The sequence below is a fragment of the Mesoplodon densirostris genome, chromosome 11 (assembly GCF_025265405.1).
Source record: "Mesoplodon densirostris isolate mMesDen1 chromosome 11, mMesDen1 primary haplotype, whole genome shotgun sequence".
In the NCBI taxonomy this organism is placed as follows: Eukaryota; Metazoa; Chordata; class Mammalia; order Artiodactyla; family Ziphiidae; genus Mesoplodon; species Mesoplodon densirostris.
The window spans coordinates 16,125,140-16,139,807 of NC_082671.1; the positions used below are offsets into that span (position 1 = coordinate 16,125,140).

The 14,668-nt window shown below is 35.2% G+C and overlaps 1 protein-coding gene across 3 annotated transcripts in view; it reads left to right on the forward strand.

The window, feature by feature from the left end:
* Positions 1-212: 212 nt before the first annotated feature.
* The window catches only part of PIK3C2G (phosphatidylinositol-4-phosphate 3-kinase catalytic subunit type 2 gamma), a 301,036-nt gene continuing 286,580 nt past the window's right edge, over positions 213-14,668 (forward strand). For 2 of the 3 annotated variants that reach the window (XM_060112830.1, XM_060112831.1), the window contains exons 1-3: positions 213-878; positions 5,845-5,927; positions 9,527-9,684. In XM_060112830.1, coding sequence (XP_059968813.1) covers positions 213-878; positions 5,845-5,927; positions 9,527-9,684 — 907 coding nt within the window. The remainder of the gene's footprint in view (positions 879-5,844; positions 5,928-9,526; positions 9,685-14,668) is intronic. The other variant, XM_060112832.1, reaches the window with a different exon arrangement.

Consider the following 14,668-nt stretch of genomic DNA (forward strand, 5'->3'; position numbering starts at 1 on the left):
ACTCATGGAATTATTTCATTTGCTAAGGAGAAACTTCAAAACAATTGTTTGTATTTACTCAACATATTTTTTTCTTGCAAGCTCTTTTATTTCTAATTAAAGTTTTTTGTTTCCTTGTATGCTTTTTCTAGGAAAATTCCTATCATCTTTTATAATATCATCTAGGAGATATTTGGAGCAGAGTCAACCCTCTCAGTTACATAAAATAAAGAATGGCATATTGTTGGAAAACAGATCTAAATCCCAGTGAATCACATGAAAAGCAGCAAAAGCACCAAGAATTTCACTCTGTAAATCAACCTCTTTTTCCTAGCCACACCGGTCTGGGTTTTGATCATGTAGTAGATGAGATCAGTAATACAATCCCACTCTATCAGAGAGAAATTGAAGAAAACACCATTTTTGTGCCCAGTGCACCACACTGGGACTCAAAAAGGCATTCATTAGATGAAGCACACCAAATATCCTTGAATGAATTCACTTCTAAAAGCACAGAACTCTCCTGTCACCAAGTTAATAAAACAGGAGTAATTGGTTTTAGGCATTCCGTGCTACCAAATCCTCAAAACATAAATAAAGAAAGCTTTGGGGGAAACCCCATAGGAAAATACCATGGTGCTGATGATTACGGATTCAATATTTTACCTCCATCATCCACTAGTGTGGATGAAATTAATTCACGGAGTGAACTGGATAACTACCATATAGGATTTGAATGTAGCATTCCTCCTATATATCCATCTTTCTCAACTGACTTGATGCTAAAAGAAGAAAATAAAAGCACTAGAAATATGAACATTGTGGAACCATCTCTGATGCTCTTTAAAGGTTCTTTTCTACCCAGGACCTGGGAAAGTACATGGCCAAAGAACAAAGAGGTATGTGTCATATATGTCAACCTAAAAATACGAATCTGAAAGAATCATTCAATAATGTGCTGTGTTAATTTGGTAATGAGAGTAACTAATCTTAATTAGGGGAATGTATTAATATTATCAATACTTCTGGGGAAAAAAAATTCACAAATTCTGTGTTCCTGAATTAATGATTTTTTCTAAAGAAAGAGAAAATTTTTTATAATATTTTTAAAGTTCTGGTTTCATCAAAACTAAATAAAATGTTATAGTATTTACATTTTATTAGATAAAAATATCATAGTTGGAGGTTTAAATGATAGTATTTTCTATTCTTATTGTGTCATTATGCACACATAGAAACATACATACATTTCATTACATTTATATTTTGAGTTATATTACCATGAATTAAAACTTCATATCATTATTGGCAGGAAAAATGTCCTTTTACTCAGAGGCTACTAAATTATACTGTTGGCAGGCAACTTCTTTTGGGAACATTCCAACAGTAGGAAATTAAGTAATCATTGTGCAATTCATCCTGATGGTTTCATTAGTAGTTTTCCAGTCATTTAGTAACCACAGAGGTTCTTGTATAATATTTGAACATTTCTCTGCTTATACGGAGTCTAGACACAAGTGAAACCAGAATTAAACAGTAAAATGATGAAACATTATTTCAGCTGTAATTTACAGGTTTAGACAAGAGGATTTTTCATTTATTCAACAACTATATATCATATTCTTAAAGTATATATGATTAGGCATAACAAATGCAAAGAAGAAAACGCATAATACCTGATTTCAGCAATAGCATATTGCTTAAATTAACCTGCAAACCAATAATGGCAACACAGTAAAATAATAGAGAGGATGAGTTCATAAGAGAAGAAACAACTAATTGTGTCTGAGGCACTTGCAGAAGAGGTAATACCTCAAATGATCTGTATTAAAAGTGCATGAATCTTAGGAACCTTTACTTCTGATCATGACAATGTAACAAGTACTCAACTTTCCCCTACCACCGAAAACAACTATGAAATTAGACAAAATATATGAAGCAACTGATTTCAGGATTGAACAACAGCCAGTATAGACATCAATCCTTAAGAGAAGGGAAACACCAAAGTGCTGTTATGATCATCCTAGTGTCTTCAGGGCTCTTTCCTGCTGCTAGGCAGACTAGTGGAGCCCAATTTGAGCAGCATTACCACTAAACTGAGGAGGCAGAGACTGCAGTTCCGGGCTGCAAAGGAAGCTGTAATTTGTACGGCAGAGCACAGAAGGAACTATACAATGCATGGGGGTCAGGAGTCTATGTGAGATTTACTACAGATTGTTGGCCAAGAGGTTGTGTTCACCACACACAAGTAGAAGTTATGCAGTGCCAAAGTTCTGACCCAGCAAGAGAAGACACTGAGCTGAGAACTTCAGGCATTCATTTGAGATCACACAAAGCTATCTCTTACGAGTAAAAATCGTGCTCTAAAGTAAATGCTCTACCTATTAACTTACATGTGGCCCCACAAAAAATAAAATAGAGGCTGACAAGGCCAAAACGATCTTAACTGCCTGCCTGCTAGAGAAAAATTGCACACTTTGTAAAAACAATTCCTAATGTGTCACCTACAATATCCAACATTTAATAACAAATGCACAGATGCTTAAAGAACAGGGAATTCTGAACCATAATCAAGAAAATAACCCAGTCAATAGAGATTCTGTGATAGAACAGATGTTGGAATTAACAGATAGGGACTTTAAGGAGATTATTAAAAGGATGTTCAAGAAGATGAAGTAAAGATGAACATAATGAGTAGACAAATGAGGAATCTCAGAAGGAAATTAGAAACTATGAAAAAACAAAGACTAATGGAAAATTTAGTAATATAAATATAGTATCTGTAGTTAAAAAGTCACTGGGTGTGCTTAAAAACAGATATAAGAGGGCTTCCCTGGTGGCACAGTGGTTGAGAGTCCGCCTGCCGATGCAGGGGACACAGGTTCGTGCCCCGGTCTGGGAGGATCCCACATGCGGCAGAGCGGCTGGGCCCGTGAGCCATGGCCGCTGAGCCTGCACATCTGGAGCCTGTGCTCCGCAATCGGAGAGGCCACAACAGTGAGAGTCCCACGTACCACAAAAAAAATAAACAGATATAATAAGATGACAGGGGAAAAACAGTGCTTGAAAGAAAAAGAATAGGGCTTCCCTGGTGGCACAGTGATTAAGAATCCACCTGCCAATGCAGGGGACAAGGGTTCAAGCCCTGGTCTGGAAAGATCCCACATGCCACGGAACAACTAAACCCATGTGCCACAACTACTGAGCCCATGCGCCAGAACTACTGAAGCCTGTGCACCTAGAGCCTGTGCTCCACAACAAGAGAAGCCAGTGCAACGAGAAGCCTGCACGCTGCAATGAAGAGTAGCCCCCGCTCGCCGCAACTAGAGAAAGCCCGTACGCAGAAATGAAGACCCAATGCAGCCAAAAATAAATATAAATAAAATAAATAAGTTTATTAAAAAAGGAGAGAAAAAAAAAGAAAAAGAATAGAAATTACCCAAACTGAAGAAGAGAAAATAAAAGAATTATATAAAAGTGAGCAGAGACTAAGAAACTTAGGAGATAAGGAGCCTAATACATGGATAATTTTGGAACGCTAGCAGGAGAGGAAAGAGAGAAAAATTCATTTGAAAAAATAATGCTCTGAAATTTTCTCCAATTCTGGTATAAAATATCAAATTACAGATTTAAGAAACTCAATAAATCCCAAACAGAATAAATGCAAAGACAACCACATGTAGACATGTTATACTCAAACATATGAAGACCAAAGTTGAAAAGAAGAACATAAAAAGTGGCAGAGAGGGGGAAAAAAATTTCATGCAGTGGAACAACAATCTGAATTAAAGCATTATCTCATCAGAAACGATGGAAGCCAGATGACAGTGGAATAGCATTTTTAAATCTCTATAAAAAAAGAAAAGAATCTATACTTCTATAACTGATTGAGTAAATGCTTGAAATTTTTAAATAAATATATTATCATATAAACAAATGTTGAGAGAAATCAGTCAGCTCACATGCACACAAAAAATACTGAAGTCAGTCTTCAGATGCAAAGAAAATGATACCAGGTGGAATATAGAAAGGAAAAAAGAGCAGCAAAAATGGTAAATATGTTAGTAAATATGAAAAACTACTTAATTTTTTGAAAGACAGCTGACTGTTTAAAGCAAAAAAACAGCATTTCATTGTCAGAGTTGTTGTATATGTAAACAAAAGATAAAAGACAACAGGAGAATAAAAGATGAAGGGAGGGTAAATGTTATCTGCTATTGGAAATTCTTACATTTTAAATGCAGTGGCACAATATTAACTCTAAGTAAACTGTGAAATATTTACGATGCATATTGTAAGTTCTAAGCTAGTATAATCACTAAAAACATAGTACAAAGAAGAAAAACTAAAAATCCAACAGAGAAATTAAATGAAACAGGATACAAAAATCAAACTGCAAAAATCAGGGAAGGAGAAATAGAAGAACAAAATAAAACAGAAGAAACAACTAGAAGTACATATGAACATGGCAGTCTTAAATCTAACAATACCCATAAATATACTAAACATATTCCAAATAAAAGGGAGAAATTGACAAACTAGATAGAAAAGAAAGGCTTTATTTTTTACAAGAGTCAAATTTGAAAAACTAAGGCACAGATAGGTTGAAAGTTTAAAAAAATAAAAATATTTAGCATTCAACCAACAAAACAAAGCTGTGTGTGGTTATTAATATCAGAAAATGAAGCTTAACTCAGGGTATTATTATTATTATTATTATTATTATTATTATTATTATTATTATTATTGCGATATGCGGGCCTCTCACTGTTGTGGCCTCTCCAGTTGCGGAGCACAGGCTCCGGACGCGCAGGCTCAGCGGCCATGGCTCACAGGCCCAGCCACTCCACGGCACGTGGGATCTTCCTGGACTGGGGCGCAAACCCGTCTCCCCTGCATCGGCAGGCAGACTCTCAACCACTGCGCCACCAGGGAAGCCCGCAGGGTATTATTAGAGAAAGAAAAGGGTCATTTCATAATAATAAAACCGTCAAGCAGGAAGACATAATAAATTTAAATGTAGATATACCTAATAGTGGCTCCAAAATACATAAAGCAAAATTATTTAACTGAGCCGTTTATGGATTTAGTCACAAGAAGTGAAGCACATGTCCAAACCACACTTGTATATGAAAATTAATAGTTTTCTTTACAATACCCCAAACCTACACACAATACAACTGTTTATCAACAGGAAGATGGATAAACAAACTATGGACTATTCATGCAATAGAATACTACTAATAGGTAACTAAAAAAGATGAACTATTGATACATATGACAACATGAATTTTAAAACATATATAACTTAAGTGAAAGAAGCCAGAAACAAAAGAGCACATTCATTAATCTATGGTGATAGAAATCTGAATTAACAGTTACCAAATACATGTTCAGATTGACAGAAGGAGATATGGGGGCACTTTCTAAAGTGATAGAAATGTTCTATATTTTTTGATTGGATATTAATATTCACAGTTGCACATATTCCTCAAAACTCAAATTATATATTTAAAATTTATGTATTTTTAAAAATAAAATTAAAGGGCTTCCATGGTGGTGCAGTGGCTGAGAGTCCGCCTGCCGATGCAGGGGACATGGGTTCATGCCCCGGTCTGGGAAGATCCCACATGCCGCGGAGTGGCTGGGCCCGTGAGCCATGGCCGCTGAGCCTGCATGTCCAGAGCCTGTACTCTGCAACGGGAGAGGCCGCAACAGTGAGAGGCCCACGTACCGCAAAAATAAATAAATAAATAAAATTAAAAACATAATCGCTTTTTAAAACAAAATAAAAATTTTAGAATTGTATTAATCTTTTCTCCACACCAAACTATTTTATTTTAATTTAAGAGTTTTTATTTTAAGCTGACAGGTTGTTCCATTCAGCTGGTTGAAGTACCTCAGGGCAGTAATAGAAGTCTGGCCTCCTTTTGCAACAAAGTAAAAAAGTAAGTGTTGCTATTCCATTAAACTTAGAAATTTCTGTACCTGCATAAATTTGTCTATTTTAACATTACTGAACTGATTAATCTTGCATATAAAATGTTAAAGCTCTATAATTTTTTAACATAGTTAAAAGTATAAATTTATGACAAATTAGTTCATTAATCAACTTCTGGTATTGCTTTTGTTGCTTATAGTCAAATATATTTTTCCCCTGAAAATTTGGCTACAGATGAATGTTTTATAATTTCAGTCTTGCCCTTGCTGTTTGTTGATAGCTTAGTTTGCAGTGAATTAATTTCTCATTTAATGGCACATAAGTGACTGACTTATTTGGCTCTGTCCCAAATTAGCATAGATTTATCCTTCTTACTTGGGATATACTATTTAGAATGATGAGAGTACCTTCTGCTCAATAACTCAATCTTACCCTGAATGGGCTGCCAGAATGTTCAACAAGTGCATGGGTGTTTGTCCACTGAAAAACAAATTTGATCACAAGGGGATCCCAGATCACAGATCCCCTTTTTGCTAATCTAAAAAAAGAACTTATAAAGGTACATGCCTCTTTTTTAAAGACCAATCTCTCATTATCAATTAAAATTTATATAATGCCATCTCTTCTATTGCTAAGATTCCTGAAAATTTTGAAAAATTAATGCACTTACATTTTAGTTATCTTGATTTTTATCCTTTTTTGGCTGTTTTAAATGTAATAAATATACATATAAATAAACATTAGCTTATTTATCAGCTATAGCAGCGGCCTGCTAAAGAATCATTTGGGATTAAAGATTTGAATCATTTATTTAATCACTGCCTAAAAAGGCTATCTGAATGCCTAATAACTAGCCAATGCATGACAGATATTCAAATGAAGAACAAGCAAGCAAACAAAAAAGCAAAGTCAAGTTAAAAAACTTGTCACCATATTGGAAGAACCGAAAGGCACACATACAAAATACAAAACAAAGCAGTTCAAATCCGTGAACCTATATTCAATCTTTAATTAATTTCTTGCTCCAGTTCACAGAAGAATATTTTAAATGGCACTTTGGATTCCTAATTAGGATCTTTACAGATATCAATATTGATTCTGTCAGGAATGAGCTACCCACTGTAACAACCTGACAAGCATTGCCAGGAACTTGACATTTTAAATCTAAGATGTGATAATTTCTACCCTCTAAGTGAAGAAATAGCTCTCTCAATATCACAAGGTAATACCTGGTATAGCTCCATCAAAAAACACTTATTATTAGTCTCTCCCATCACTTTTTTTTTCAAGAGAATATAATATTCTTTGATGAAATCTTGTGAATGCAATAGTGACGTGAAAATATTTTATGTGATGATTTGTCAGTAGCTCATGGTACATTTTTAAATTCTTAAATGGAATTTTTTTCCAATGGTTTCTTTCAAAGTAACCATGAGTACTAAAAAAGACAACCAAACAATAATAAACTTTACAGTAGTAAAAAGAAGATAAGGGTTATATTTACTTTTTTTTTTTTTGGTTTTCTATAATTTTTGTTGACAAATACTCATATAAGGATAATTAAATTTATATATGCATAATTATTTTGTACACAAACACACTATTCACTCAATAGCAAATATTTTTGAGGACCTAATATGTGCTAGGTGCTATCCAAAGCTCTTAGTTCAAAGAAGACAGAACTGAATTTGAAAGCCAAGTTTCTTAAGAGTCTCCAAAATTTCTGGAAAGCCATATAGAATGGATTTATATGTCCAATTTCATCAGTGTTTTTTTTTCTAACATTTAAATAACCTTACCTAATTCCCGCCATACACCCTTAAAGAGGCTCTGTAATTTGTGGGATTTGGTTTCTTGTTGTGACATACTTTTAAGGCACATCTCTAAAGAAATATGTCATATTTTTATTAAAAATACAATAAAATGTCATAGTACATGAAAAAAGTTTTTGGCCCACGGTAGATGATCAGCGAAGGTTTAGGAAAGAATGAGTCATGAATTTACATTTTAAATTTAATTCTCCAAAATGGTAGAAGGTTAAATCATGTATGTATACATTGAGTACTACCTTATCATATGGTTGAATGCTAGATCATAAAGCTCCTCAATTCAGAACTGGAGTCCAAACCTTTGTTGTAGGGTAAAACAAAGAAGAGTGGCCCATACCTTTATCCTAAACAGTGGTTCTTGAACTGCAGTTCTGGAGCAGCAGTAGTACTGGCTTATCTGGAAAACCACTAAAAATTGGGGGGAGGGGGGGAATCCTCCACATATCTACTGAATCAAAAACTTTGGGGATGGAACCCAGAAAAAAAGGTGATTTTGATACATGCCAGACCCATTGGGTGCATACACACTTTTCCATTTGTGAGGTCTCTCAAGGAGGGGATGTTTTGGTAGAGTTTAAGGGCATAGAGATAGAGCTACTTCAATGGACCTACACTACTTTAATGCTGCAAAAATAGTTAGAATAAATGCCAAGGATGTAATATATATGATACATTACATAGAATGCATATACAGAATGCATAATTTTTCATTCAGGAAGAGCACTACAAATTTTAGAGGTCTGCAAAATTAACAAAAACAGAAAAAAACCTAGGACTTCATATTCATCATCAAAAGCATTTTAAATATCTAGTTACAAATAATTTTAGGCTAAATTCTACATGTGGGCATAAAATATGGCTCTACAGGGATTCAGCTGTAATAATATAATGATAATTATGATACATTACATGGATATATTGCTTTACATTCTACAAACGTCTTTACATGCCTTTTCTCTCATAAACCTTTAAAGTAGATATAAATATCCTCATTTGTGCAAACAAAGAAACTGGTCATATAACTTGCCTCTGACCATAAAACTACTGAATAAAAGGAGGAGATATGGGGATATATGTATATGTATAGCTGATTCACTTTGTTATAAAGCAGAAACTAACACACCATTGTAAAGTAATTATATGCCAATAAAGATGTTTAAAAATTTTTTTTAAGTTAAAAAAGAGTCAGTATTCAAACTCGAGGCTTCTGACTCCAAGGATAAACTATTTTCCAATTCTCTGACTTTCTGACATAGTAAGTAATTGTTCAGAATGTACAAATGACTTCTGGGCTCAATGATTTACGTAAAAGCCAAAGATTTATGTAAAACCCCAAATTTAAAGAAAATGGGCTGCCAAGAATGGTATTTACCAATTTGACACAAACAAGAGAATTTATTCATCAATAAATGAATAAATAATAAATGAGTGTCTTCTGGCTTGACAAAGGCATGAGCCAAAACCAAGGGGAGGAGTTCATGCTTCAAAAGGCAATGTCAGTGAAACAAGCAATCACTGTTCAGAGTGAATTTTCATGTTTTGTAAGTGACAATGTATTCTTAATTGCTTCAAATGAGGTGCCCCAGGGAAAACGTAAAGACCAGAGCTTTACAGCTGCTTTTGGTTTAATTGTAATCTTTACCAATCTAGCTTAGCTAATAGCACTATACCACAAATCGGCTGCTGGTTATCTTCATTTTTCAAATCTTCTATAGCAAACCCTGCATGAAGTTTCTTAAAATCTTGTCCTAAGTATTTTTTCACATATATTTTTCAGAATAAGAGAAACATATCATGCAGCTGACATTAATTCCAATTCGGGGAAGATCTGGAGCACGACTACAGCATTTCCATACAAGTTCTTTTCTAATACTAAGGTTAATATAAATATTTTTACTGATGACTCAACACAACAACTTCATTTTATGCCATATGGTAAGCAATCTTGCAAATAAGTATAAAAATTTACATAAAGCTGGTATAGCTGCCTTGAGTCCATAGACTGAAGTCATTAAAAGAAGCAGTATTAGCTAGTATTTTGCCCTGAAGTGAAGTAAGAGGAAAACAGCTGGAAATCTTTTAATATTTGTTTGGCTATTGTTTTTTAGAACTCTCTTCGTAGCTCACCCCAGGACACCTTATTTTCCTGCTATGAAATAGCAAGTATAGCAAGTTTTTAGCATATTAAAAATAAAAGCTAAATTTCAAAAAGATTCTAGATAAAGACTATATGTAAGTGAACATGGCTGTCACACAGCCTCTATCTCCACAGTGAGAACTATAATAGTCCTGTACAGCCCAGCATAGTTAGCAGCTCTACTGAATCGGAGCCTTTGGATGGATCCCAGGTATCTGTATTTTATCAAACTCACCAGATGATTCTCATTTCTCTAAAGTTTTAGACTCTCTTTAAAGTTGTTTAATATTTATTTCACTGTTACCATCAACCATTTTGCAAAACAATATTAGTTCTTCACACATTAGTTGCTACCAAGTTTCTGCATATCAACTGTTGTTTCTTGACAAATAATGGTCCAATAAATTTTTTCATTATTATTATTATCACTGTATTTTGCTTCATTTGCTTTCTTACTCTAGCCAAGGCTCTGACTTAGTACAGATGACTGCAAACATAACAATGCTATGTAGGAATATTAGTTAGGACCATCTGGTTTGAAACTAACAGAAACCAACTCCTGCTGATGTAAGCAGAAAAAAAAATTTAAAGATTACAGGGATTTCTTATAGAATTTAAGAGTAGGAATTCAGCAAAGATTTGGGAATAAAACACTGATGTACAGGCAGTCCAAAATTCCTGTATGTGTCTCACCTCATCTCCTCTCTGTATAATTTCTTCTTATGTTTCTCTTGCTTTCTGCTGACTCATTTCCCTTACTTTTCTGCAACACATGGAAAGCTAAGCTCTCAAGCTTAAATGCTATTTGGCCAGAGATCTAAAGAAAGTTCAACCTCCCTATTGGATCTGTTACCAAACTCATGTTTGGCTGCTTGCTGCTCAAAAACCAATAATCAAGAGGCAAACGTCAATAGAAAGAAAAGGTGTTTTAATCAGAAAAGCCAGCAATCTGGGGAGAAGGTAGACTCATGTCCCAAGACCAACTCCAAAGATTCTGCTCAGCCATGACAGTTCTTAAAGGGAAGAAAGGGGAGGAAGAATCTCAGTGAATGGTAGAGGGAGGAGATTGGGTTATGCATTGTTCTCCATTCTGCAAAGGCAGGCTGACTCTCTCTTCAGATGTTATCTTGCCTGTGTGATATGCCTGCAGGATTGCTAAGGAGGCCATTGTGGGTAGAGAACTAGTCATTCTTTAACTACTTAATTCTTTATTTTACTTCTTTTTATTTAGGAAAAGAATCAACAGGTTAATTATGTTCTTTCAAGGTTAGAGGAGAACAGAAATGGGCAAACAGGAAAGGGGCAGAGCTGCTTTCAGATCCCCTTTCAAATTTCTAAAACCAGAGTTCTGATTGCACAGCCAAGATCAATAGTGCTGTACCTTGATCCAATCAGAATGGCATCTGGGTTATGTTGACTTAAGTTGCTGGAGAAGAGGAAATAATTATGAACTAGGGAGACCACTCCTATTCTTCCAATTTATAATATTTAATTTCCAATATTAGATTTGACAAAACAGAGGCCATTTTTGACTTTTATAAGAAGTTTCAGTAAAGCGATTAGGTCATTGTTTTTAGTGTTAGAGATGTACAGTGGTAAAGAGGATGTCTGTGGCCTCAAAGATAGTAAAAGTGTCTATAAGAAGAAGGGGGAGGAAGGGATGATTAGAGGGGAAGGAGGAAAAAGCAGAGGAGGGGAGAGGACACATTTATGAAAATATACAGAGGAGCATATGCTGCTATTAGCAGGAAAACGTGTCTTCTGCCCATTTAAATTTGAAGAGGGGTTAGGCTGTGACACAACTGACAATAGAGAAATTAACAGGACAAAAGGTTTCCTTATACATGCATGCAGGGGTTACTCAGTAATGAGTAAGCTGCTGAAACCCAGCGGTAAATGTTTACATAAAAAGTTAATGTAAAAGTGTGTGTGAGGAGGGAGGTGTTTAGAGCTTCAGTAAGGAAATACATGTATATTTTTTTATGCTAATGGATGGGCAGTTGGTCTCCTTCCCAGAAGTTGCAGGAAACTCTCTCAGAAGAAAGTTGATAGCGCCTGTATTAGGGAGTCTTGGCTATAGTCAGATAAGAAAAGTGAAGATAAGTTTTCAAATATTTTCACTTTAAGATAATCTTTATGCCAAAACTGTGATCCCTTCACCACTTTATAAGAGTGTTTTACTAATAATATAGATGTGCTCTAGAGAACAAAAGTCTGAAAAGCATTTCAAGAATGACCAATAAGTTGCTGGAAACTTAAGGAATAATGAAACCTAGATAAGCAAAGAGGAGGAGACAGTGAGAGGTTTTCATCCAAAGAGAATTCTGTTTCTCCCAGAGTGAGAAAATAGAATCCTTCTGGAAGAGCAGGTGTTTTGAACAAGGACTTCTCTGCTCTACAGTCTTCAGCTATCACTTCAGTGAAGATGATTGCCCTGTCCTTTTTTCCAATTCCAAAGTTACTCTAGAGCCAGTGTCTTTACTTTCAACTACCTTCTAGATTTAGATGACACATGAAGCTGTTTGTGACCTGCAAAGTGGTGGAAGCAGAAGTCAGTTTGCAAGATTAAAGAGTAATTGAGAATTATTTGCAGAAGTTATCTACACTTTAAAGAAATTTGGCAGTAATGAGGAGGTAAAAATAAATAAAATAAATAAATAAATAAGATACTATCTTAAGGGAATAGAATGGAAGAGGAGATTTTACTGGAATATTAAATAGAAACAAAACATCCTAAAAAAAGACAAAAGCATCTTTAGAGTGGAGGATATTAAATATATAAAAGAGAGGGGCTTTAAATTGCTGGAACTGGAAACCAGTGATGGAAGGATCACATGTGAAGAAGTAAGATGCAATAAAAAGCAGTGATACTTATGTATCAAGAGGTGTAAAGGGATAGAGAAGGATGCATTAAAAAGACTAGATTTAAGGTGTAGAGTAGCATAATTAAAGAATCTCAAATGGGCCTTAATCTTTTCAGTATGGTAGGCAATATGGTCAACAGATTGAGAAGGATTGTATGAAGTTGGAGACTAGGAGAAACTGGAAAAAGGGTTATATTAGCTGTCAAATTGAAGATACAGCTATAAAGTCTACTTAAAAGAAGCCATAGTTCTTGTTGGCTTACAATATGGATGAGAAGTTTAACTCACAGGCACTTAATGTTTGGGTTCAAGGAGAAAAATGATAATTTCAGATTTAGACATGCTGAATTTGAAGCAAAAATGAGACAACCAAAAAGTAACATGAAGCAAATAGTAGGAGATAGCACACCAAAGCACAGGAGAGGAGTAATAGCTAGAAACTGGATTATGGAGTCTTTCATGTAAACCGCAAAGACGATTGTAGTGAAATAATGAATGCATGCATACCCCAAACACCATAGGGGACACAGTCCTGGAAACAGAAAAGTCAAATGAATTAAAATAAAGTGGTTTCGGGCTTCCCTGGTGGCGCAGTGGTTGAGAGTCCGCCTGCCGACACAGGGGACACGGGTTCGTGCCCCGGTCCGGGAAGATCCCACATGCCGTGTAGCGGCTGGGCCCGTGAGCCATGGCCGCTGAGCCTGCGCGTCCAGAGCCTGTGCTCCGCAACGGGAGAGGCCACAACAGTGAGAGGTCCGTGTACCGCAAAAAATAAATAAATAAATAAATAAATAATAAACTGGTGTCTTTAGAGATATTTTCCTGCCATCCTATATTGGTAATGCTCTCCCCTTCTTGTCAAAGCCTTTACAGTCATGATTTTGCCTGTGGCCATATTTTCTTCTTGCTTCAATTCATACCATTTCAGTTAATATTCCCAAGCAGTAGCATGTCTAATATACTCTCTTCTGTGTCAGGTCATTTCCACAATCTCTAATTCCCATGATGATCTTTACCATTTGTTTCTCCAACCGTTTTATTGATAACAACTTGATCTACCATAAAACCTACACTTTTAAATAGGACATTATAATACTCTTCCGTTTTTTTCTTCATGGCAAGTCCAACAATATCACTTGCACTACTTTTTATGAGCCAGTCTGTGTCAAAAACCTTTCCCAAACAAAAAGCTGTGGCAGTAAAATAAGTCACAGAAACTTAAACACATAATTGCCAACAAAACGCAACTCAAATAAATGCAAATGAGTGTTTGCAGTATGCTGTTCAAATCCTCATTAAGGATCATCAGTACAATCTGTTGCACTAACTTTCATTCCAGATCACGTTGAAAGCATGGAGATATAGATAGCTAGATAGACAGATAAATAGATAGATAATATATATATAACAGATAATTTCCATTATCACATATGATAATAAATGAATCCCATACTATTTATCATTTACAATTAGAAAAATATTTCACAGACAAATATAATCATAACAAGTCAGCATGGTTCTGGCCACTATTAAATGGCATATGCATGTAAGAGTTTGGTAGGGGGATATTATGGAATGTAAATATGAGAAGGCAAAGAACTTTACCCTATAATATGCTGACAGTTTGAGTCCCAGAGAAGGTGAAGAAAGAGAGTACATGTTCTTCAAGGTTATTATAACGTTGTCCAAGACAGAACCTGGGGTGATTCCTACACAGGAAAGGAAGAGTGATAAGTTGTGAAAACGTGGAATTATTAAGAGCACAGGCTTTGGAAGATGACAGATTTAGATTCCTGGCTTGCCACTTAGCACTCACTGTGTAATCTCTTTGGCATTTCCCAAATCCCTAAAGGTAATCACAGTAGAATATTTTTTATGCAGAGCTATAATTACCAAAGATTTAGAATGAGGAAGTAAA